At 31.1% G+C, this 27063-nt stretch overlaps 5 protein-coding genes across 5 annotated transcripts; 3 read left to right on the top strand and 2 right to left on the bottom strand.

Annotated features, from left to right (window-relative positions):
* Positions 1-239: 239 nt before the first annotated feature.
* On the top strand, positions 240-6212 carry LOC107367870 (chitobiosyldiphosphodolichol beta-mannosyltransferase). Its single transcript, XM_015935622.3, has 6 exons — positions 240-463; positions 528-709; positions 790-1028; positions 1101-1637; positions 1702-4881; positions 5048-6212. Exons 1-5 carry the CDS (start codon positions 346-348, stop codon positions 1895-1897), a joined length of 1272 nt encoding a protein of 423 aa, XP_015791108.1. The 5' UTR covers positions 240-345; the 3' UTR covers positions 1898-4881; positions 5048-6212.
* LOC107367872 (zeta-sarcoglycan-like) lies at positions 1915-3222 on the bottom strand. The gene is made up of 5 exons (XM_015935624.3): positions 2986-3222; positions 2729-2927; positions 2463-2664; positions 2161-2389; positions 1915-2090 (listed from the first exon to the last, which is right to left on the bottom strand). The coding sequence occupies exons 1-5, from the start codon at positions 3220-3222 to the stop codon at positions 1974-1976; spliced, it is 984 nt and encodes a 327-aa protein (XP_015791110.1). The 3' UTR covers positions 1915-1973.
* Positions 4364-9688, top strand: LOC107367867 (protein VAC14 homolog). The gene is made up of 5 exons (XM_015935618.3): positions 4364-4881; positions 5048-7101; positions 7160-8949; positions 9018-9180; positions 9320-9688. Exons 2-5 carry the CDS (start codon positions 7001-7003, stop codon positions 9441-9443), a joined length of 2178 nt encoding a protein of 725 aa, XP_015791104.1. The 5' UTR covers positions 4364-4881; positions 5048-7000; the 3' UTR covers positions 9444-9688.
* A 3667-nt stretch (positions 9689-13355) lies between these two features.
* LOC107367871 (RING finger protein 150) lies at positions 13356-24728 on the top strand. The gene is made up of 5 exons (XM_015935623.3): positions 13356-14713; positions 22724-22977; positions 23351-23514; positions 23593-23984; positions 24058-24728. The coding sequence occupies exons 1-4, from the start codon at positions 14278-14280 to the stop codon at positions 23738-23740; spliced, it is 1002 nt and encodes a 333-aa protein (XP_015791109.1). The 5' UTR covers positions 13356-14277; the 3' UTR covers positions 23741-23984; positions 24058-24728.
* Positions 24718-26042, bottom strand: LOC107367800 (uncharacterized). Its single transcript, XM_089268091.1, has 3 exons — positions 25725-26042; positions 25558-25658; positions 24718-25488 (listed from the first exon to the last, which is right to left on the bottom strand). Exons 1-3 carry the CDS (start codon positions 25756-25758, stop codon positions 24922-24924), a joined length of 702 nt encoding a protein of 233 aa, XP_089124217.1. The 5' UTR covers positions 25759-26042; the 3' UTR covers positions 24718-24921.
* Positions 26043-27063: the final 1021 nt, after the last annotated feature.

The following is a 27063-nucleotide window of genomic DNA, read 5'->3' as shown; positions in this document are numbered from 1 at the left end:
GAGCCTCAAGTTTAATATTCAATAATTTCATTAATTTATCCTTATTGTGATTATAATACAAATACGATATTATTCATTACTTAACTAAAAAGTGACTTTATTTTATATTTTTGTCTTCTTTTGTCTTCTTTTGCCTTCTTTTGCCCACTTTTGCCCTCTTTTGCCTTCGTTTTGCCTTTTTGTCTTTTATCCCGGACCCTATAATCTGTCTGCTATTGTGCCAGCTGTGATTTTTTGGCAAGAATTTATTGTTTACAATTAAGCTATACTCGATAAAATGTAAAAACAATATAAATCCATCAAAAAGTTTTATTTCAATCCGTGATTAATCATATCCAAAAAGCAATGGGTCCATCTGTAGCTGTTGTCGTTTTAGGCGATTTTGAAAGAAGTCCACGTATGAAATATCATTGTCTTTCCTTAACTAAATCACATTGTAATGTTGATATTGTGGCATATTTCGGTAAGTAAAATAATGATAACATTGAAAACAATTTTATTAATTTCCGTGCTCTCTCTCTCCACAGATACTCCAGTATCTGAAGAAATCGCTGCAAATCCTTTGATTAAGATCTATCCATTAAAAACAAACTCATCCTTTAGTAGCTGTCCGAGAATTATAAATTATTTCATGAAAACATTGGTTCAATCATTTTCTCTATTAATCACTTTGTTTACAATAACTAAACCAGATTTTGTGCTATTACAGGTATGATATTATACATATGTACATTCATTTTTCATTTTTTTGAGTTAATATTCTCTATTTTGTTACTTTTTCACCCGAAGAATCCACCAAGTGTTCCTACTATTCCCATTGTTTGGTTCTATTCAGTTATTAAAGGTGTTAATTTTGTAATTGATTGGCATAACTATGGACATACTATTTTAGCTCTTTCGTTGGGACCTAATCATTTATTGGTTAAAATATATCGTTGGTGTGAAGGATTTTTTGGCTCCAAATCTTATCACAACTTTTGCGTCAGTCAAGCTATGGCTGATGATTTACTGAAAACTTGGAACATAGAGTAAGTTTTTCTTTTAAATGTTTTCCATTTTAAATTTTATAAATTTATACTCATTGAATTATTTTCTTTCAGAGCTGATGTGTTTTATGATAGATCACCTGATAGTTTTAAACCATTGGAATCGAGAAATAAGTATAATTTTTTAAGAAAAATGGCACAAATGTTTCCTCCATTCGATTCAGGCGATGATTCGGGATCAAAGTTTTATGAAGAATGTGAAGATGGTGAAATCATTGAAAAGAAAAATCGACCTTTTTTGCTCATTTCTGGCACAAGCTGGACTGAAGATGAAGACTTTTCAATTTTACTCAATGCTTTGGATATTTACGATGAGAAAAGTTGTGCTGACACTTCGTTGCCAGATTTAATTTGTGTTATAACGGGTAAAGGTCCTCTTAAAACTTATTATCAAGAAATCATTTCTGATCGATGTTGGACCAGAGTATCGGTGATCTTACCTTGGCTAACTACAGAAGATTATCGAAGAATGGTTAGCTCTGCTGATGTTGGTGTTTCATTACATACATCGAGTAGTCAATTAGACTTACCAATGAAAATTATTGATTTATTTGGATGTTGTGTCCCTGTTCTTGCAGTTTCATTTAAATGGTAAGTTTTCCCATCATGTAATCTGAATCATTGACTAAAAGATTTTTGTTATTTTTTTCTTTAGTTTGCCTGAACTTGTGATAGAAGATTATAATGGAAAAATTTTCAAAGATTCCAAAGAATTGGCAATTATGCTTCAAAAATTGTTAACTCAACCTCAAACTGATTTGAAAAATATGCGTAAAAATCTGTTGTCATCGAGAAAAGAATTTTCATGGGACATTGAATGGAACAAAGTAGTCAAACCAATATTTAGTTGAAAAAACTATGTGATATGTTTTAAGATATAAATTTATGTTTTAATTCAAATCATCAAAAATGATTACAATGATTGCTTTAATCTGCTTGTTCATTAATAAGAGACTGGAATTGTGGCGAACATGTCATTGATGATAAGTAACATGCTTTGTTTCCTGGCGCCAAGAATAATCGTCCATTTTCACATATACAAACCTATTGGATGTAATATTTTCAATAGTTAATATTGTCTTTAGCAACCACAGAGTATAAATTGTATAATTACTTGATAGGCAATTGTTTGTTTGTGAATTGATAAGTCCTCATGACCATGTCGATGCTTCTCTTTAGGTAATGATGCCAACTTTATGTTAGATGAATGAATCTTCAGCTGGTCCTCTGAGGATAATATTATCTCTTTAAATGAATTGACATCAAATGGACCAGTTCGAGCTTTCATGTTCAAATCACCTGAAGATGCATGTATATTCAATCCTTTGGTACGAGCCTCTAATCTATTTAGAGAAGCATATTTAGTCAAAGTTTATACATTTTGATGATTTCCTGGAAACGTATTCAAATGTATACCTCAGATCATGATAGAAATCACTTTTGATTGATGGTGTATCCACCTTTTCATCTATATTAAATCCATAATCCGTGCTTTTTATCTCATCTAGTGAGTTAGTTATCAACTGGTCAGAGTTGATAGAAAAAAGTATTTGCTTTGATCCATTTATCAGGCTGTTAACGACAAAATTAGGTCCTTGATAACTGATGTTAGAGTTGGCTAATAAAAAATTAAAAATTAGTCTCAAATGAATTGCAACTTGTTTGGCACATGATTTACTCACTCATCAAGAAGGAAACAGATTCATCATTGTAATCATTCTCATTAGTTAATTGAATACTTTCATCTAAACCAACAATTGTTATAGACTGATCCTTGACTGGATTAATTTGCTCAGCGGTCAGGCGTCCATTGAATTTAGCTAATCCTTTAACAGTGATTCGTTTACGAGTTGCTGAAAGACTACCATCACCAAGTCCACCCTGTTGATTTAATCAAGTTAATTTCTTGAATCTATTGAAATGCACATGTTTTACTTACGTTTCCAACCTGAAGAGATTTGATAATCCAAAAACTCAAACACAAATTGAGTGAAATGATAAACACCAATGTAATCACTAACACAGTGAAAAAGCGTGATTGAAAGACATCATTTGAACCATAAAAAAAGGACAAATGTCCATCTCTATTGGCTTGCGGTTGAGATCCTAACTTTAATGAGTTTCGATTTATTCCATTTGTCCAGAAATAATTAAGTTTAAATCCATTTTTATCCATGTTTAGGTTTGAATCAACGATAAAGTAACAGTTGTACAAAAATCGATAAAAGGCGGATCATAGCAGCTGTAAACTTCGTGGATCTTTAACATGTCTTAAATTGTACAATAACTTTATCCATAACAACTAGTCAGTCTCATTCAGATAATTTGGCTAATTGTGGTAAAAAAATCTGTTGATTTATAAACCAAATTTTGCCAAGCATCTCAATGAGTCTATTAATAAACGTTTGCGATTCAATAGAAACATTTGAATATTTCTAAGTTTGATCAAGTTTCAATGCATTTCTTTAATAGACTTGAACAGTTAAACAGTTGAAATGAAATCGAAAGCTAAATAATGGATGATCATGAATTAACCACCGTGAATGATTTAGCATTTTGTTATCATTCTTTTGCACAAATCAGAACTGAATTATCAATTTTACAATGATTGTTAACATTTTCACTTGATCAAGTCAGTCAATTGCTTCAAAATCACGTTGAAGTAAATTTGGTTATTTAAAGATTGTCTGATCATTATCTGAATTTTAAGTTAATAATTTGAGTGAAAATATTGCCATTTTGAATGTAAAAACATTGAACGATTCCATTTTTGTTGGACTATTTCGATTTACTGTTTAAAGCTATTTTTTGGTCCAGTAGTGATCATTATAATTAACAATCAAAGTGTTTCATTGAAAAGAGCTACTAACTTGTAACTGGATCATCAATTTTACCAACATAAAAACCTATCAAGACAAAGAAAAGACAAATTAACCAGTTTGATGAACCATTAAACCGATGAACCCACAAACAAAAGTAAAACGTCTCCTGATTTACCATTAATGGCTCTGGATAAAGATTAATTAACCTTTTTTTTCTTAACGATATTCATTTAACCTTCTCATTCTTTATCAATCCGACTATTATCTGTGTCTTCCTCATCTTCTTGATCCCCTGGTAAAAGACATTTTTCTCATGTTTACACTCATACATGAAGTATATATGAGTAGCGATTATACACATTTGTAACATCAATTAACTTTACATGGAAAGAAAAAAATATTTCATCTTCCCTCTCCCTTCTCCCTTTTCCCAATCTGTCTCCCTTATTATATCTCACAAACTCTCCTCCAATCATCATCGTCATTTTGCATTTCTCTCTGTTCTTCTCTTACCCGGCCAATATCTTCAACAGCCTCAATGATCAACATTTAATTCAGTCAACTTTATTAATTGTTTTATAACCAAAATATAACTTTCTTTGTGCGTCTCACTGTATTGCCCTCATCACCTTCCCTTTTATAATTTGAGCTTCATCAACATTGATCTTCTCATCTTTCACCGAGGGTTTCAGGGCTTGTTCAACCACTTCAGCCTTGTTTAAATAGAGGGACCAGTTTGTTAACAATCCTCGCCAAACCTTTAAACTTCATTAACAAGATAACTTTACTCTTCTTTCTTTCACTTCTTTCTCTTTGTGGTGATGTGACTGGTCAGGTTCACCATTTTGAGATTCAATTTTCCAGCCGACATCTCTTTGATTTTTCATCTTTTATGGTATATTATTGACAATCTTTTATCAAGTATTAATTTTTAATCATCAACACATTCAATCCCTAAACTGAGACTATACTTATACATTTCATTTCTTCAAACTGGACTTGTAAATTTCATGGTAAGCTATTCCTTTTTATTGAAACTCTTTACTTTACCTATGTTTGAGAGTTTTGTATTATAAAATTTTTTTTACTTTGATACAATGCTAATTTTAACTTTATTTTGATTCTTTTGTTTGTTTCTGGATTCACTCATGGCTCATGGTTTGCTCTTCCAACCTCAAGTTTCGCATCAAAACAGTGAAAGCAAATGATTCAAATTTCATGTTGATATTTTGAATTTCCATCGGCATTGTTTTTATATCATTTCCTGGTGACTTTTTAGTTAATTTAAAACATTTCAGTTTAACAAGGACTCATTTTTATACCTCATGAAAATGGATACACAGAAAAAAAGTTCAAGATTCGCGGCCAACAGTGACACTACCATGTGGAATAATGATGGTCCTACAGTGCCCGGAATAATTCCATTTGTCTTCTTTCTGGTTTTAACAGTCACTGTATTGCTGTATCTCTACAAAGTATTGAAAAAATATTATGACAAGCAAGCCAAAAGTGATACTTATGTTTTTGTTGATCATGATTCAGATGATACAGCTCGTCTTAAGAAACTAGCCGATGACGATGATATTGCTAATAGCCCTAAACTCAATTCACTCAAACATACTTCGGACAATCGAGGAGACGGTGAATCAAATAGGCTTGGGGGCGATGAGGTGCGAGTTGAAGTAGCCAAGGCCCCCGAAGGAGATCTCATGCAAGTTGATGGAGCTTCTCCAAGTGCTCCAGAAGGCCCAGACTTTACTGATAACGTATCGGGTACCGAGACACTTCCATTAAATAAGAAAAAGTCTAAACCAACGGAATCCAATGTTTAAATTGCTAGACTATTTTTAAAGCATCTATTTATCTTAAGCGACCAAACCTGACTTTGCATATTGTATCATTGGTTTTGCCGGTATTACAAGAGATATTTTACTTCTATACAAGTTTTTTGCTGCTTTTGTCAAACAAAGCAATCCATCTTCTTCTAATTGATGGAGTTCTACATCAGTCAAATTTCTAATGATATTATTTACGGAAAAAAGGACTCTATAATCTATGCAATACTAAGCCGTTTTTCATCTAAGAATTATTACTCTTTTTGTGACAGCTAGACATCGTTTAATTTTCTAGGTCAATAGACAAGTTACATTGGTTTTTAAATGTATGATTGATCTTACAATTTATTAGGATTTCTTCCTTTTGAAACCTCCTGATAAGACTATTTGTGATAGTAAACAAAGTTGCAACAAAAATCATACCAAGATGTCAAATAGACTTTCATCAATTGAAAAAAAACATGTGAATTTCAGTTGCTGTTTGAATAAAGAACATCTTTCAAATCAAATATTACTGTTTTTACCGTTTTTCATTACTCATTACTAGCCTTACACCATAAATTATTGCAGATTATTGCATGTTTTCTTGTTTCTGCTATTTCCTTCTTTGCGACAGCTCAATGTTTTTTTTATAACAACTACGCTCTTGTTATAAAATGTTGTTTAATTAATCGATTTAATCAACATGCGAAACATCTCTGAGTGAAAATTTGATTAAAGTTCATAAAGTTTCTATTCAATTTTGAATGATTTCAATCTTTCTATAAAATTTATTAGGATATTTTGCGATCCATACTTATGGTAGTCTCTAAAATTATTTTATCTGACGTCTGAAATCTTATCTGACACAATTCATTCATCTATTTATATCAATTTGAACATACAACTTGTAGACAAGTCTTTAATGATACAATATGAATTAATAAACCGATATAATATCAATGTATCAAATTGATACTATCAATAATCGTAATAGATTTAATCAAGATGGAGTCAGGTGGCGGTTTATTTAAATAAAATTTTTATAATTTAAAGTACAATTTGGATAACCCTTGATAAAGATTATTGAAATTTTAAATCTTCAAAGTTCTCACTCCTAATTACTAAATTTATTTCGCTATTTTGTTAATCAATGCCTTAGTTTAGTAAAATTAATGATAAAGTGTTAGAAATAGCCAGACACACCTACCAGCTGATAAGCTCTGGACCTCTAACTCTTGTGTTTACATTTTGCCGTGTTGAATTGTCATCAACTTTTATAATACCATAAACGGTGAATGTGATAATAATTGGATCAATGTCAGACAAGGCCTATTTCCCGTTGAACAGTAATTGCATTCGTGCCTTGACTGATAAACTTCAAGACCGAAGAAAACAAGGTGCCATTGAAGTTGAAAAGTAAGTTCTTAATGCATTCCCTTTTATTCAAAATGATACAATCATTCTTTTTTTGCAGAATGTGTCGAGATTTCTCTAATCGTGGAGATCAAATGCTGATCGAAAAGATGATCAAAGTTCTTCGCGAACTTGCAGCTTCATCTAATCCAAATACTCGGAAAGGAGGTTTAATTGGATTGTCAGCCATGGCCATAGGCCTTTGTAAAGAATCAAAGATTTACACCAGTGATCTTCTTCGACCAATAATCGCATCTCTATTTGATCAAGACTCCAGAGTCAGATATTATGCCTGTGAAGCATGTCTGAATGTTATTAAGGCGCTACGCGAAGATTGTCTAGTGCTTTTCCATGAACTTTTTGATGGTCTTTCAAAAATTTCTGCTGATCCAGAGCTTACTGTAAAGTTGGGTGCAGAATCTTTGGATAAATTAGTTAAAGATATAGTTAATGAAAGTAGTTCATTCGATCTTGAATGTTTTATTCCGCTGCTTCGGGAGAGAATGTATTCAATAAATCCATTTGCTCGACAATTTGTTGTTTCTTGGATTGCGTTCCTTCAAAACTCCCCACACTTTGATATGACTCAGTATTTACCTGATTTGTTAGAAGGATTATTCAGAATTTTATCAGATCAAAATATCGAAATTAGATCTATGTGCTCTTCCGTTCTGCAAGAATTTCTCAATGACATTAGAGAATCTGACCGTACGAACTTCTCTGCTCTAGTCAACATTTTATTAGTGCACTCCCAATCATCGGAAGAAATAGCCCAATTCACTGCGTTAACCTGGTTAAAAGAGTTCGTCAATTTAGCTGGATCAACTTCCCTGCTTCCATATTCTGCGGGTCTTTTATCAGCTACCTTGCCCCGATTGGCTCACTCATCACCAAGCCAACTTAAAGATGAACATTTCAATGCCAGTCTATCCTCTTCAAGAACTTTCAATATAAATATTCGTGAAGTGGCCAAAACATTAAACTATTCTTTAATGCAATTGGTAACTATGGATGAAAACGAGAGATCTGAAAATTCCGTCGATTTGAGACCTTCTAGTGATGAAGAAACCGTCCATTCTAACTCATCTTCTTCATTCGACTATTCCGCAATAATCGAGGTCTTAACTTACGAATTGCAAGAAAACTCTTCTACAACCGTTAAACTCGCTGTTCTCGCATGGTTCCAACATTTGTTATCTAAATTTCCTGAGAAAATACTACCTCTGGTTGAAAGTGATATTCTTCCTGTTTTAGTAAAAACGTTGATGGACCCATGTGACTCTGTCGTTCTTAATGTTTTAGATGTGTTATCATCTATTTTTTCATGTAATGATCAATCATCAAGTGCTAAAACCTTCCAAGCTCCAGCTGATAAAAACAATCAAGAAGGATTTTTCGGCCAATTCATGGGCTCACTGTTGCAGTTATTTGCAAATAATATTTCATTTCTCGAAAGTCGAGGATCAGCCATCATTAGCAATCTTTGTCTTAAAATGAATGCAGAGGCTATCTATAGATCAATATCAGAAGCACTAATCAATCACGAAGATATTTTCTTTGCTAGTAAAATGGTCCAGTCTCTTAATTTGATATTATTAACATCTAGTGAACTGAATGAACTTCGAACCCAGTTAAGAGATTTACGCACTGATGAAAGTTGTTCTCTCTTTTGCTGCCTTTACCGAACCTGGTGCCATAATCCAGTAGCAACAATTGCATTGTGTTTATTGACTCGCAATTATAAACATGCACGCGACCTCATTGCCATTTTCGGTGATCTTGAAATTACTGTACAATTTCTTACTGAAATTGATCAATTGGTACAATTAATAGAGTCTCCAATCTTTGCATGTAAGTTTTTCAATATTTTTTATTTTCACAATTCTCATTCTAATGTATTGCCAATTGCTAATTTACAGATTTGAGGCTAGAACTATTGGACACTGGAAAAAACGAAGACCTGGTCAAGAGTCTTTATGGTTTATTGATGCTTCTCCCACAATCGGATGCTTTCCATCTTTTGAGGAAGAGACTTCAATGTGTACCAAACTTGAAAATATTTTCAGTCAATGGATCAATCAGGTATGAATAGATATTCAAAATATTAAGCATATGCTAACATAACATGAAATTGACAATTTTACATTGAATCTCAGCCAATTGATTTTCTTAGCTAAAAGTACTAACGTAATGTTTATCTTTTTATCATTTCACTTTTTAGCTCTACAGAGACTTCGACTCAACCTATCATGGATTTCAAGGATTTGCTAAAACATTTTCTGGATATTCAAGAGAAACATAAGACTTTGCGGAAAGAGAAAGCACTAGAAAGATTCAAAAATTAGGCTTATTATTTAAATGATATTTTTATTGCAAATGTGGACTAAATTATACATTTATTTGCCTTAATCATCCTATCAATTGTTAGTTGAGTTTGCTATATGGTTATTGAACACAAATTAATTTGGCTATTTTGTTATTTTGTATGAATTCTATAATTGATATTATTTATATTTAATTTTACTCGTCTAATTAAGACAGTTTTATAAATTGTATAATAATAAAAAAGCAAATCATGCTCAATACTAAATTAACGTGAAAATTTGTTCGCAATCAAAAAATGTTTATTCAACAATGCATTGAAAATATTACAAATTCATCGTGTTCGACATCAATGTGGCATCAATTATTCGGACTTGAGAAATTAAATTTACTTGTTTGGTCTTGATCAATCAATCACTTAATTTTTTCATAATGAAATTGATTATTTGGCAATAATTTATGGAAGTCTCGGGTTAAAGTGCTATTACAGTTATACAGTTGAAGAAGTATAGCAACCAAAAAAAAGGAAGATGAATGTTGCTGTACAATTTAAATAAAATTGACGAGATTGATAGTGAAATCAATTGATCTAAATGTGAACTCCAAATCAATTCCCATTTCAACTGACATTTCAGGATAGCTTTCATGATCCCTTTTAGATCAATCAAATATTTAAATAATGAGAGTTAATAATTGGTAGGCTTTGTTTGATCCAAAAAGTGTTCAAATGTGTGTTATCCAAATTTTACTAGAACTGGAAGGTGGCAAATGGTGGCGAGGCTCAAGTCACCGATAAACTGGTATCCCAACTGGTTAAGGAGTGAATTGATAAAACAGGTAAAACGGTGACAATGAAGATTCCAAGATGAACAAAGAACCTGAAGACAACTGGAGATAATGCCAGAATTGATAGACACATAATGCAAACCAGTAAAGAAACGGAGTAAATGCAACCCATGACTATAAATTGAAATCAAGGTTTATTTAGCAGTTGAAACGTAAAGCAATTGAGTTATGAAGCAAATTAGCTCAATCAATTAAATTAAATTACTGTATTTTTATAAACTGTACACAATTGATAACAAGATTTACTGGGAAGGATAAGAATGAAACATTTTGAGTTTGCGCATCCAAAGGAATGGATTGGACTATTCAAAATGGCCTATCATTCAATAAATTAATGCTTAAAAATAAATTAATTTACATCAAATTGAGTTGCAAATGATTGAAATTGAGCCAAAATGAAGGTAGCCAAAAATTTGAGTAAATGTTTCATAATGAATGTAAGCTTCAATTGAAATGAAACCAAATGATTGATCATGAGTTTACTGATTGTCAACCTTTCCAAGTAAACCTTTTCAAAGGTTTCATTAAATTGTGACCATTTTTTAGGTTAAAATCAAACCTAATTTCGTCATTACAATTGATAAGTTATAAAATAAATCATTTACACAAGCGATTATTGTGAGAATGATTTTGATTGATTAGTCGAAATGTTAAAAATTGATATAATCTGTTATTCAACCGACTCATCGAGTGATAATTCAACAAAATTAATTCACTCCCAATCTATACAATAAGCCAAAACATCAAAATTGTTGCCATACTGAGCGGGTTCTAATGAAAAATATACAAAATAGATCCACAAAAAATATTCAGAACTTTCTCGGAATTCCTGCAGAAAAATCCGAATCCGAATTCAAAGTATTGAATTTGATGGAAAAACTTATTAGATCATTCAAGATTATATTTAAAACTTTGTCTTTCAGGGAATGGGTAAAGATTTTGGTTAAACTCAACTGAACGAAAGGACTTCAACTTCGAACTCGATTTTCTCAAAGACTGTCGATTAGCGAAAATTTTTCAACTGTAAAAATTGACTCGATTTTAATGCTCGTACAACCAACAAAGAATTAACTCTTAACTCGAATGGAAAAGTTTACTGAAAGAAAAGTCTTTTTGATTTCGAAATGAATCTTATTGACAAAAATGAAAGATTTGGACTTCATTCGATGGTTTCTTCGTTAAGAATTCTGGTCTTTTCCATGTGAATTGATTGCATCCTACTCAGTATAAAGACCTTTACAATCATGATCGGAGATCCATTTGTAACTAGTGATATTGATTCTAAAAGAGGTTGACATTTAAAGTGAATCAATAAAATCTTTATTTAGATTGACATTGGTTATTTTGGTTCACCTTTTATTTTCTGGTTCAAGTCTACCAAGATTGAAACTAATGGTTAAGGATAAATTGAAACACTGCCATGAGTGAGGTTGGTTTAAACAATTTACACTTGGATAGTAAACCCGTCAAATGGGACGATTAAAATTAGTCCAGTTACGCTGGTCGACGACAATACAAAATGGTGAAATTGTTGGCAAAACTGTGAAAGTAACCTGTTCTGGTAACCAGTGCAGTGTAACAGTTTGGGTAACTGAGTAACAATGATTAAGCAAAGGAAAAGATTCAATTAATGAATTAAAAGCAATTGAAAAGAAAGCTAATCATTTGATTGTCTATTGATAGACACATATTAATTGTCCTTCATTTGTATGATTCAATGACTTCAATGATTCCACAATCAGTAACATATTGTCTCAGGCCTTTTGTGCTTGTTGCAGTTACATTCAGTTAAAGTGATCATTACAATCATCAGTTGATCATCTGATCATAACCTTGGAACATTTACAGAATTTGATAGGAAATTTCATGCTGATTCTGATGTTACATGTTTACCATAAAAGTACCAGAAATAGGAAGGCAAAGAATCAAGTTACTGAACATTAAATGGTAATCAATCTACAATTAGCTGATTATTGCGCTACAAGGTTCAAGTTAAATTTAATTAATGACAAAGACTGAAAGGAGAACAATTTTAATGAAAATAATTTATTTTCAATTTTACTTTCATTTTACAGTTACAATGAGTTATAATGATTAACAAACCAGTTAATCAACAGTTGTTCATTGTTCATTTAAGGTTTCATCAGTCTATTTATAAAGTATCGACTGATTGAAACAAAACCCTATTTTCAGATAATTTAATCCAACCAAGCTTAACACGATTTGATTAAATAAAACAAATTGGCTAATTGATGATTTTAATCAACCTTTTTTTTGACAACAGTTAAGGTAAACCGATATTGTTACCAATCAATTTGTCTCAACTAAAAATTTTTTACTATTGATTATTCGTTAAGGTTAATCTGATTTGAAGTTATTATTGAACAGATTCAAATTCGTGTTCGCTTGTTAACCAGAAAAGATTTAGCACTAGAATGAGGAAAAAAAGGGTTAAGATAATCACGAATTTTCACAATTGATGAGAAGCATTAAGAAGGTAATTTAAAGTAAAAAAAGGGAAAACAATTGAATTAATTGAGCGAGTTCATTGCTACTTGTAAAGATAAATGCAATTTATCACCTAATATGTTATGGTTACAGAGTAAATGATGAATAAATGTTGATGAACAAATGAGCAAACTAGATTATTGTTACTATTAAATCAACTTCCTCCATTTAGATTTTAATATAAGAGATTCTTCCTTCTTCCTTCTTAAAGCTAATGAACTGAAGTGACAAAAATGTAAATTAATTAGAAGTAAATTCAATAAATTAAAGTAAAATTTGCGATGATGTTGATGATGGAAAAGACAAATTCATTGTCAGCTTTTGTCTGCATTGTTTTACCATTGCTTTTGTTCACTGAGTTGGTGACAATTTAGGCTTTTGCTTCATCATTGGTCATTATCATGTTATCATGTCTGGTTCAGGTAAAAAGGGTTAACCATGTAACAAACTAAGAAATTATAATTGTGGTTAAGATGAGAAAGAAAGAAATGAAGAAAGAGAAGAAGAAGAAGAAGAAAAAAGGTAAACAAAAATACGCATTCTCTCTTTACTCTTGCAACTCACTCAACTCACTTTTACTCCTTTCTTTGCTTGCTCAAGGATCGATCTTGTTCCGTGTTCAGGTTTACTTCGAAGCTTGACTGTCAGATATAACTTCATCCTGATTCCTTCACCTGGTTCTATCTTTTGTTATCACATTTAATCATTACAATTATAAATGATAACAGCGTAATGAGTCAGTTATCATTTTAATTGCAATCTAAAGAAAGATTTTGTTTTTTCTCTCTTTTTTTTGGGTTCACTTTTATTTCAATAACAAACCAGTAAACATTTGACTTTGTGTTGTTACCCAAATTTTTCCTTGTGAACCCAATCAACGGATCCAACATTTGAATTGACCATTATCATCTTGTAGACTTGTTTACCTGTTTGTTAAAAGACATTGACTTGGAATGAAAGTGAGTCAACCTCTCATTGACTCTTCGTTTAACCCAAAGAAACCCAAAAGTCAACATTGTGATATTAATGATAAAAAGTGCTTCTGTTTGGGTTTTGTTTACACTCAACCAGGCAACCACAAAAAGCAGTGATATTTGAAATAAAAAGGTTGTTTTTTCCAATTATTATGATCCAGCTGTTTCTGGTACGATGAGTGTCAACACTGGTGATTCTGGTTTTTCTATTTTTTCCATTTAACCCATTCTGTGTTTCCAAGTCTCAGTTTGTTTACCATTCACTTTCACTTCCATTCAAAGTAAAATTTTGAATTATCATCTAATCTAATTGATGTGCATAGTGACCAGCACAAATTATAATCAAATAAAGGCAATAAAGAAAAATTGGGTGACCAGAAAATCTGGATTTCTTCCTTATTAAAAGAAAAGGCGAAAATTGAATTTTCTCTTCACCTCAATCGCTAACCAACATTCAACTAATATTCACTTATTATCACTTGAGAGTTGCTCAATGAACCAACCGTTGACCCATCTTATCATCTAAAGGATGAAACGAGTTAACTTAATTGTTCACCTAATCCAACTGACTTTAATCGCTTTCCTTGAGACAATTTCATGTGACTTTACCCACGGCTTGGAACCAGAAGATTTTAGCATGGCCATCATCAATGTATCCTACATTGACCCAATAACCGGTCGTCTTCACACCCAAAGAGAAGAGTTTGGCAAATATTTCAATATTGGCCGTATTGATCCAGTCAGTGGTTTAGTTGTTCACATCACTGGACCTGATGGTGGATCCCATGATGCATGTGATTCCATTGATCCAACAACATGGCCAAGTGAAAAGTGGATTGCTCTAGCTGTTTATGGAAATTGTTCAGAAGAAGAGAAACTCAGAAACATTGCTGCAACTAATGCTTCAGCAGCTGTAATTTATGACAACAAATTGGGAAACCGTTACATTCAACTTCACCCAAAAGGTCAGTCAATTTTCTCCATTAACTTGCTCAGTGTCTAGTCTTGGCCATTGACAACATGTGTGTAAATGGTCTTTAAAACATCAGTGGAAAAGCAGTTTCATCTTTTCATTTTTTCCCATCTTTTAACAAGTGATTCTTGAAGCCAAATTTGTTTCCAACCGTTTCTTTTGTTGAACCAGATTCCCACTTGAAACTATCTCATTCATGATTGAAAGAAGGCGAGCAAAAGAAAAAAAATTGATTCATTTTCTTCATTATTTTCGCTTTTATTTCCATTCTTAAATGGATAAACACTCGTTGTTTGTCCAATAATGTGAAATAACCTTAAAAACTTACCTGGTTTCGATGAGTTTCCAACTTACCTCGAAAGACACGGACAAACCTCTTTATAACTCAGGGCCTTCAATTTACTCTTTAATTTCAATTTTACCATGTTAATTCATCTTAACCATCATTTAACACCTTGTAACTGGTTTGATAACAAATCCATGATTACATAAACCTTTGAAGTTAATTATCTAGTCAACCTTAACAAACATTTAAGGAAAAATGAACATTAAATAAACTAAATTCACATTTGCAAATCTTTCATCTCTAGACTATAAAATAGCATTTAAAAATATCTCTTTATTAGCATTCAATTCAATATCAAATCTAAAGTAAATCAGATCAGTAAATCACTCTTCATTGAATTGGCAGCTTAATTCAAACAAATCCATTATTTTAATCCAATTGATCTTGAAAGGCGAGTAAAGACTTGATAACAATTTGTTGAAGATGACAAATGATTTGATAATGATCAAAAATAAACAACATTAAACTGATATTTTTGTAGATATTTTTAGACTTGACTAAATAATTTAATGTTCATCTATTAATAATTAATGAAAAATATCGTTTTACAGTTAAGATGGATTAAAATTACCTTCTTATTTCCATGAAACATTGAACCTTTTTCACCCTGAAAATGTACGTAACTTAAACCTTGAGTCTTCCATCCAAAATAGCATGTAATTAAAGATTGCCTGAAATCTTATTTCATGAGAAATGTAATGATTTATTCAGAGTCCATTGAAAAAAAACACAATAATAAATTATTCATCAATTTACAACAATCATTTACGGTAAACATCATCAAAACAGTTTCTGTAACAATTATCTAAATCATTTGACTTTTCCCAAGATTTATGATTGTCTGATTGTTTCACCAATCAAACCAAATGAAAACAAGATAAAGCTCATTGTTTGTAACACATTGTTCAAGAAAACCTGAATTCTGGTAAACCAAGAAAACATGAAACTTGAACTGGAGCAAATCTCAATGAATTAATGGATTAAACTTGGCTCTTGTCAAACCTTTACCTTTAGTCAATCATTAATTACCTTTTCTCATCAGACATTTGTTCAGTAAATCCTAAAAAAAGAGGAAACTCAAAGTCAATTTACATTGGATTCTGAAAACTGCGCAATTCTTTGTTCTTTATTTTTAGCTTTCATGGAAAATTTCCATTCTCTGAAGAGTCACCTGATTTACCTTCTATTTTCAGCTGATTATAATTAAATCATTACTTGATTCATTGTTCCATCAAAATTATAATCAAACTGAAAAGCTCAAACTGTTTACCCAAATGAGTTTATCATTTATCGATAAATGATATTAAAGTTCTGAAAATAATTTCCTTTTCAGTTGATTAAAGAGATTTGTTTATTGAGCCTTCAATCATGAATGCTATTAGATGAAATGAATATTTACATTGAAATGATGAAGAAAAAGTATTTTTTTCAGTTTTTTCACTCTTCAAACCATTGCATCTGTTAATGACATTTGACGATTTGAAAAAAAACAAACTTCTAATATTGAAATTCTCAGTCTTTCCATGAGAAACCTTTTTCCAGGAACATTTTTCATCTTTTCCTGAATTTACCTCAGCTTCCTAAATAGGAAACTTATATAAATCATGAAAATAATTTCTTTTTGTCATATTTTTACTCTTTTTTTGTCAATCAATTTTGGAACTGAAAAGAACAAGAAAAAGAGCAAACATGAAGCCCTATCAATTGGAACCGGAAAAACAAAAGTTGAATATTCATATCATTTCCCACCCACTTCAGTAATAACAGTTATTAGAACTTTTTTTCTCTGTAAATAACAGGTCGAGTTTTCCATGATATTCAAGTGTGAAAATTTCCCATAAACTTATTTCGATTATTGATTTTGAACCAAATTTCATGGAATCACAATTAACATGGATTTTTCTCACAGGCGAAATTCATTGAATATCATTCGATAAGCCTTTTCAAAAGAATGATAATTTTCGAGAAAACATGAAATTACTTTTATCCATTTTCATATTGATCTTGTTTAGTCTCATGCGATTCAACCTTTTTTTTCATTTAAAATGATTACTTTGGATCTTGCTTATCAGAATTATGAACTTCTGAATACTTTTCCTGATTACTTGAAATTTGAAGTCAGATATGCTTTTCCATGTAACATTCAATTTTTGTTTTCTTCATTTTCTTCCTACTTTTGTTTATTTTTATCAAATTGCTTGCCAAATGAATGAAACTTTTACTTCGGAAAATTGTCAACTTTCAATGTTCAGTTGATTAACCATGCAATTAAATACTTCATCAACAATTTTTTACCATTTTTTGCTTTTCTTTTCTCAAGATTATTGACATTTTCATGGAAACACTAACAAGCCTTTACTACGTCAGTTAGTGCGTATGAGAAGTTAAATGATAATCATTATGAACATTTAACCATTTTAATTGTCTTCAATTATGAACAATTAAAACTTGAATCTTGAAAGTGAATAAACATAATAGGAAATAAATCTCAACATTCAATTGAATGCAAATTTTTGCTTCTCATTGGCTTTCATTCTTGAATTTTAATCTAATAATTTATCATGAATAGTCTTCAACTTGAATAATCCAAATCAATTGTTTCCATTGAGTGATTTGTTGAATTGTGTTAATTAGTGAATATGATTAGGAAAGGAAAACATTAATCAATTCGTTGTCTAATGTCTTTCACTAATGACAAGTGTTTTGAATTTTTAGCTCAATTTATATGAAAAGAAATGGGAAAAAAGTGGTTGCTTGAAGGTAAAAAGATGTAAATTTATGTCAATTTTGAGATTTTTTTAATTCTTCCTTTGATTTTATTGAATTTGAATGCAATTATGAAAAGCTTGGGATAACATTTAAACTGTTATTTTATCAACTATTGAAATTGGCTAATCGTGAAGAGAATGGCAAATTTGTGGAGAAATATTAAATTGCTGGTTTAAATCCTCAATCAATATTGAACTAAACTGAACCTGTGATGAAACCATGTTGACTCTCTTGAGATAATTCTGAAAGAATCACAATTCTTGATTCGATTTTTCCTGTCAAATTGATTTGTTAAGACGAATAGAGTTGGAAAGAAATGAATGGCGAAAAAAAAACATTTCATTTTATGTGAACCTAATCCATTTAAAAGCAATTTTCACCCAAGTTCATCAATTCAACTAAAACTGTTTACTTTCAATTGATAATCTTTTAATCTGCACCAAATCAATTGATTACCTTCTCAACCTTATATTATCAAACCCTTAGTTGGAATGAAAAAAAGGTTCATTTAATTGGAAGAAACTTTTTTACTTTTTATTTCTCTTCATCATTATGATTATTCTGTGAACAAATTGTTTCCCTTTCCATTGAGATTCCCATATTTTCCCCTTCATTGATTCCATTTCATCATTCTCATGAAATGACCAGTTCGATATTCTGGGCGTTCTTCTACTATCCATGTAATAAGTCAACAATACAACAATAGTTCAAACAATTTATCAGGCGTTTCTATATCTTTTACTGCTAGTGGTCGTAACTCAGAACCATTGCTATAAGAGTTGAACATGTTCCGTGTTTCCTCCTTATGAGGTTTATCAGAAAATTGAAAAAGAAAAAAAGAAAAAGAGAAGAGAGATAATACTTTTGGATTGACCAATTTATTTGTCCCTTTCCTTTTCCATTGATCTAATACAAATTCACGAGCTTAAAAAATTAAGATTCGCCCAAGTCTGGAACAATAAAGGCAATTTTCCAATACATTTCCTTATTTCAATCTTTATTAAAAACTGAGCTAAAACTCACAATTGGGTTTGACTTCTGATTCCTAACTGCAAACCAAACTACCAACACTTAATCATCGTTTCGTGTAGCTTTCAAAATTTTCCCAGTCACAAGGGTTGAGTATCTTGAAAATGAAGATGTTTTGGCAAATAAATGCTTTTGAATGCTTGAAACACAGTTCCAAAATTTTCAGAATTTTACATTTTCCTTTCAGCTTTTTCATTTCAAATATCATCTGTGATTATGAATACAGATTTTAATTGTGATTCGAAACCTGTTTCTCTTATTTTCTAGCGTTTTCTTGACTCTCTTTGTTTCTTACAAACAAACATTAACAGTAACTCAGATGAAAAAATAAGCAACAAGTGCATTTAATAAAATATTTACAAAGTAATCTTGAAATAGGTGCTTTTCCCTATTCCTTTTGACTCCAAGTAGAAGCAAACTCAGAATTATCATTCGGAATTAACACTGAAATGGTAGACAAAATAAGCTGATAAGTTATCATTTTACCATTTCATTTGTCAATTAAACTTGTTATATAAAATGATTACAATTGTTGTTGTTTCAATGATTAACAAAAGATCCTTATTTCTGATTAATTTTGATTGTCTACTTTTTTATGGTAGCAACATTGTCTATCTTGAATGCAATAATGAAAGAACTGATGAAAAGAAGAACAAAAGTGATCTCAAAGTGATGAACATGATAATCGAAATGATAAATGTTTAGACAGTGAACATTTACTAATCGATAAACTCGAGAGAAGACGATGATAAACAGAATCTTGATGGATTCTGAATGATCAAGATTGTTGAGAGCAATAGAGAAGAAGCAAAATTCATTGAAAATGGTAAAGATTTTGACTTGAATCTCAACTCATTTCAATCCAATTGAATTTGCATGATGTCTCAAGAGCAGCAATGTTATCCAATTAAAGTGTCAAATATTAACAGTAAATGATACAAAAAGAGATTGACAAAAGTCTCGACCATTTCAATTGGAAATACAATTGATTGCGAAAATTTGATAAACAAAGTTTCAGCTTTTCATGATTAAATTGAAATTATTTTCCTCTTCCAACAAGATTAATGTAAACACTTACAGATTTAAGTTGACATGAACAAGGTCTAAGTTAATGTCAGAATCACAATCAGAGCTAAATTAACAATTCAAAGTCTAATTTCAATGGGAATCCATGATAAATGATTCATTTCTTTCTTGACTTTGATTGCATTCAGAGTTTACTTAAACTCGACTTGCGATTCATTTTAAATGCATTTGATTAGTTGCTTTGCAATTTAATGAAAAGTTAACGATGTTTGAATCAAATTTAATTAGACAAATAAAAATACAAATTTCAATCTTTTACCAACCAAAAGTGTCTTTCAATTGTTTCCAGAGTTACATTTGAAGCTTATTTTGCTTTTAAAATGCAATTGTCTTCATACATTGTAATTGCAAAGTAAAAATGAAAATGTAAACTGAATAAGTTATCATTTGTTATTATAATAGTCTGAAAATGTTTACCAGAAAATGTTGTAAATAAAGAAACAGGTTGAATAATGGAACCATGGAATTTCATTTATTTAGGTTTGTCTACTTAATGTTCATCATTCACTGTTATCATGAATGCATGAAGAAGAAGAAAAATACTGACTAGAATTGTTGATTTAGACGTTATTTTTCCCTGGAATAGTTAATAAACCAGAATCTAATCTAGTTCAGTGATAAGCAGCTTAAATTGAAGACCAAAGTTTCACTCATTTAAGATGAACAATTCAAGCTAATGATCATGATTAACTGGAAGCCATTTGAATCGCTATCGTCTATCTGATCATTTTAAATATTTAATCATGATTATTGCCTGGATAAGCCGATATCTTTTTACTTTGACTTTGAGTCAAGAGTTATAAGTCACTCGAATTGTCAATTTTTGTTGAAAAAATCGTCTTACGTTGAAAAATTGTATTGCTGGATTTAACAGGGAAAACAGATTGAAAAGGTTCTTTAAATTGAATTTCAAATTTCGTCTCTTAAGAAGTTCTAACAATTGAAACAAAAAATTGGGTTTACCTGATTTCCACGTGATCGGTAAAATGTATGTAATACTCTGGTAAAGACAAAAAGCATTGGATTTCAATTGCAATAACATTTAATCTAACGTCTTTAGAAACTTTAAGTCTACATTTTATGTAACTTGGAAAAAAAATCAATCTAAAAATGTCTAATTCTTACCTTTCAATTGCAGTGCTTTAATACAGATAAAAGTTTGACAAGTTTACCTTTTTTTCTCATTCCAATCGTGAAACTAGATTTGTTTCGCATTGAAACATGATATTGTCAGCTTTAATTGACACTCAATGACTTAAAGCCATTCAAGTTGTCATTGTAGTTCCAATGGATGAACTATTACATGAGGTGCTACTCGAGTCTAAGAGTCTTCATATGCTTATTATAAGTTTTTTTGAGTGAATTTCTTTTGGCGATTGTCTTCAACTTTTCCTGTCTACTTTTACTCGTAATTTCATGGGGCAATTTTAGTCCAACTGGTTAATCACTGGTTCGTGGATGCAATGAACTCAAGGGTTTAGTATGATAAGAAATGAATGTGTCATTGCTTTGATATTATGAGTAACTTGAAATAGCTCTGGCGCTGTGCCACCAACAAGAATATTTTTGTTAATTTCGCTTTAAAATTATTTGTAAACAAGTCTACGTATTTTAGTTAATTTCATTGTACAAGTTCAAGTGCGACAAGGCAAAAGACTTGTGTCCATATTGTTGCTGAATTGATTTCAATCAACTTTTATTGCTAAAAATTTTCCATTTAAAAATATCAACAGAAACTCCATTTTTAAAAACTTCAAAAATGTAAACTTGAAAAGGTTTGAATGGGAATTTTATTTCATTCAAATTGCGACTGATTATGTTTTGAGAAAATCATTTTCTTTATTTGAATCTTTCAATTCTCAGGTTTTATTCCATAAATTTATGGTTTTAACTGAAAAAAGTGTTTACAATGATTACCAGCCATTGATTGGTAATGTTCAAGAACGTAAATCAGTCAAACTGTTTCCATTCATTTATGCAATGTGCCTGAAACTCAATTGAAATTCATGCGATTCTAACTTATACTATTTGTAAATACAAAGAAATTGAAACATTGAATTATACTTTGAAAATAACTCCAATAAAAAGTCTTGAAACTCATTGAAAATATGAAATTATTATTGAGATTTTTCTTGGCTTTTCAAAATTAAGTCAATTGACTTGATCAAAGGAAATCGTTCGATATCGAGCCTTTCAGGAATAAAATGAGCAAGTCTGATATTGAGGATTGGGATAATTTGGTGCTTATGATATCAATGAGAATGGAAATCGGGAAAAGATATTAGAAATGAGCTTTCATGTATTCACGGTTGACGGTTGCAAAATAAACAATGAATGATTGTCAGGTTGGCAGATTATCAATTAACCCGTCGTCTTGGCAAATTGATTACAATTGCATAACATGATGCATTCCAAGTCTGAATATCTGTGAATAATTATTTTTACCATGTAATAATTTTTGGCTCAACAATATTGTGTTTATTTATCTCAATCAAAATCAAAACCATTCCATAGATTGTATCACAGTTAATCCAAGATTTTTTAGCTTATTCTGGTTAATTCTCGTTACTGACCCAATAACTAATCTAATTTGGATCAAATCTTAGTCTTTATTGGTTGTAATAAAAATATCTATTGATTGGAAATGGGTAAAGCTGATTTAAGATGACAGATTTTCTTGTTCCACTGATTCAATGTCTAATAACAAATCAATAGCTTGATGTAAGCAAATTTATTGATCATTTTTTTCTTCTTGTTATTGTTCACCAACAGAACCCAAATTGACTTCAGTTTTTATCTCGAAAGAAAAGGGCGAGGAAATTGGACTTTTGATCAAAAATGGGACTCGAGTCATGCTTCACATAACCATTGCTACACATGGAAACTTTCGTTACTCCAACATAAATAAGACGTCAGTTTTGTTTGTTTCAATCTCATTTGCCATTCTAATGATAATATCTTTGGCCTGGTTGATATTTTATTATGTTCAACGATTCCGTTATATTCACGCCAAGGATATTCTTGCGGTAAATATTCATTTTCATTCATTTGGACAATGATTGGTTGATAGAGAAACTTATTCAATGTTGCCAATGAAACTTGAATAGCATCGTATTATAATCTTAACCCTCATCCATTGAAAGCTTTTTCAATGGCAAGGTAAATGTCCTTTACAATTAGTATCATTAGTTGTTATTTCAATTTTTATCCTTCATTTTCAAAATGGTTTACATCATGAAAAGAGACGTCACAATTTTTTGTTCATTTTTTTGGCAAACATGAATCTCATGAATAATGAATGACTCTCCAAAGTCTATCTCATTAATACCATTTATTGTGATGGACTCTTGACTGTTTCTGTTTTGTAGCAAAACAATTAATTAACCATTTTGATTACAGAGACGGCTATGTAATGCTGCCAAAAAAGCCTTGGAAAAGATACCGACTAAAACAGTGATTCAAGCTGATTTGGCTAACGCCATGCAGGGAGATTTTCCTGAATGTTGTGCTGTTTGCATTGAACCATTTAAGATAAATGATGTTGTACGGATATTACCTTGCAAGTAAGTGTTTACAAAAAGGCCAATTGTCTGGAATTTCATCTAAATGAACTTCTTTTCCTCTTCTCTTTTTTATGGTAGACATGTTTTCCATAAATCTTGCATCGATCCATGGTTGTTAGATCAAAGGTCTTGTCCAATGTGTAAACTTGATATACTTAAACATTATGGTTTAATGGTAGTTATGGCTTCAGTCACTAATTTAGAATGGATTGAAGAACAAGGATGAATTTTAATCAATTTGTATTGAACAAAGAAACAATGGATAATCACTACTTGAACTTGGCGCCTGAAGGCGTCTACTCCTTAAATCCAACTCACATGTGCTTTAGTGTCTTCATTCAATTTTTTTAACTGAAAATCGCATTGGATGTTAATTTTGCTCTTCTTGAATCATATTTTCCAGTTGTTTCAATTGAGATTCACATTCTTTTGTTTGATGAATATGAATATTCAAAAGGGAAAAAATCAAAGTAAGTTCAATTCAACATTTATAGTCCTTTATATGTCAAGTCTTATTAAATTGAATTTGGTTTCTCTTAACAGGTGCTTTCATCAAACAGCCAACGGCAAAGAAATTTCTTAAGTCTTATATAAGGCTCTTTATTAACAAGTAATGGCAGTTTTATTGGACCAGATAATATTAAAATTGCCCTGAAACTGAATAGGCATCACATAAGATTATACTCAGTGCTGCTTATCGACGGAATACGAATGGTTTCAATGCTTCCAAAGGTTGTTGGGCCATAATTTTTGCCAAAATTAGGAATCTCGTTTTGGAAGGACGCTTAGGTAATAAGTGATCAAAGAGATGAAATTAGCGACTACATTTTTATCGAAAATCGGAAAAGAAAGAAAGAAGTGCAAATTGACAAAACAACGAAGGATTTGCTCATAATTCCTGGAATTTCTCATGATCTCGTTCGTCTCTCAACTACTTGGTCAGATTGTATTTCAACTTCCTCAAATCCTTGTTCTGGGCTATTTCTTTCTGATTGAGTCTCAAAAAATTTTCTTAATATTTATTATACGATGGAAGTTTCGCACGATTTTTACCATGATTGTAAATTATGTGATCTGATGGAGAGTTGAGACTTGAATCGACTCTTATCAAGATGACCGTACAAAGGGAACAAAAAGTATTTATAATGTGTAAAAAGTCAGTGCATAAACGTCATTACTTACATTTTAATATTAAACGTTGAATTATAACTAAATTGTCAAAATTTTATTTTAGTCTTTCAAAATAGTATTGGTTTAAAATTACAAGATTGATTGGTGTAGCTATTGATAAATTATTGTACGATCAATTGAAATCAGAGATCAAATTCAGAACAATCGAGATTAAATACCAATCCGGCCAACTCGCTCTAAAGTTATTACAGCTCCAGAAACAGAATCGCATAAAAGTTAACCACGAGTTCGTGAATATTGCGGATTGATATATTCAATATGCTCCTGTACTTCGCCATAGATTAGGCGACACCATGGCCCGTAAATAAACGGCTTGATGTCGAAATCTCTCAAAATTTTCTTTTGTCGCAAATAAATTTCCCTATCTTCTATATCCATAGGTATCTCTCCATACTTTAATCGTATTTTCATAACTAACTCGGAATTTATAGCAATTGCTACTTGTCTATTTATAAAAGCTCTAGTATTTGAATAATGACAATAGTTACCTGTACAATCATTATCATTAACCAACAAACGGCTTTCCAAACATATAGAAAAATTAAACTCAAAATCGCAAAAAATCAGTTCAGTTGTTATAACGAAACAATCACCATTATTCAAAATTCCTAAACAGCTCGCCTTAGTGAATAAAATCTGCTCTCTATCATTGAAATCTTCACCAAATCTTTCAGGGTTGAAATCCTTATGTTCGATATTTTCGACTTCAACCCAATTATCGTGTGGTAAATGTATGTAGACATCGCAGATGTAGTGGGATGGAATACCGATTATCGTTGAAAGCTATTCAAGATAAAATTGAATGTTTAATTTAAATTAAATTTAAAACAAATATGAGCCAAAATGACTTACCTGGTCAATAACTTGTTTCCCTTTGTATTTACCACTTCTTTCTGACCAATCTATAACTATATCATGATATTCCTCATCTGCAAGCTTAACCTTTATGGTAACTAAATAATTTATTGAAACAATTAGCATCACTGTATTATCATAGTGCATTAAATAAATAGGCTCACCTTTATCTTCAGCATTTTTCAATGAATGATCCATTGACGAAAAAGTTTGAATAAAACAGTTTATAAAGATTAAATTTGAAAAGATTTGGATAGCGAAAAAGGAAGTTACAACTTGTTAGCGAAAAGAACACAAAAGACTCACAAAGAAATGCTGATCACAACTGAAACTTGTATTCAAAACTTTGCCCTAAAAGACAAAAACCGGAACCAGAAAGAACCTGTTTCTAGTTTAAACTCGCTCAGTGCGAACAAAAGTAGTCTAACCAATATTGATCCATAGCGGTGAGTATCCTTTCACCAATTTTAGAAAACTGTTTCTCAGACCAAAAAATGATTTATTGTCGATAATTATCATTAAAAAAATATAATAAGAGAAAATGATCTGCAAACTTATCTGAAAATAGAAAACTTTTGAAATCCTCCTTCCACTGAAACAAAACTAGGAAAGAAATGAATCGTTTGAGACCGAAATCATTTTGGAAATTGTTTAAGTTCTGATTTTATTATTGAGTCCTTCAAAGGTCTAAACTAACCAATGAAAATGACATTTATTGGACATTATAATGCTATACCTATGGTGCAGTTGATTTATTGAAATATATTTCGCATGTTTTGCTTTTTGGAAAGGATTGATTTTTCAAAACATCCAGCAGATGCGTGAAGATTGTAATCCTTCATTCATTATTATAATTGTGAGGAATGTCAATCAGCTTCCTGTGATTGTGCTTCTCCAGTCACAATGATAAAACTTTATTATTGAATTATTATCGTTTACAATTAAAACTTCAAGTATCAGCCATAAATACAACCATTAGATGGCGTTGAGAGAATTGACAAATTAAATTTAATGTTTTCAAATCTTAGCGCTTTAAATTTTGTAATCACTAAGTAACCGGCTGCTTGCAACCAGGGGAGAGACTAACCATGGTTACTGGGTATATAATCGTTTTAATTTTTAGCCATTTTTAGTTAATAATGCAAATCTGATATATTAACTGAATGCAGCAGAGCGTAATAAGAACGCTACCCAACCTATCGAATGTAGGTAATAAGTGATCAAGAAGATGAAATTAGCGACTACATTTTTATCGAAAATCGGAAAAGAAAGAAAGAAGTGCAAATTGACAAAACAACGAAGGATTTGCTCATTATTCCTGGTATTTCTCATGATCTCGTTCAGTATCTTTCAACTACTTGGTCAGATTGTATTTCAACTTCCTCAAATCCTTGTTCTTGGCTATTTCTTTCTGATTGAGTCTCAAAAAATTTTCTTAATATTTATTATACGATGGAAGTTTCGCACGATTTTTACCATGATTGTAAATTATGTGATCTAAGA

Source organism: Tetranychus urticae, chromosome 2, assembly GCF_039701765.1.
Source record: "Tetranychus urticae isolate SD_2017Ah chromosome 2, NJAU_TeUrti_SD_1.0, whole genome shotgun sequence".
NCBI classification, from domain to species: Eukaryota; Metazoa; Arthropoda; class Arachnida; order Trombidiformes; family Tetranychidae; genus Tetranychus; species Tetranychus urticae.
Note: the sequence above shows the minus strand (reverse complement) of the source record. Positions and strands in the feature narration are given on the sequence as shown.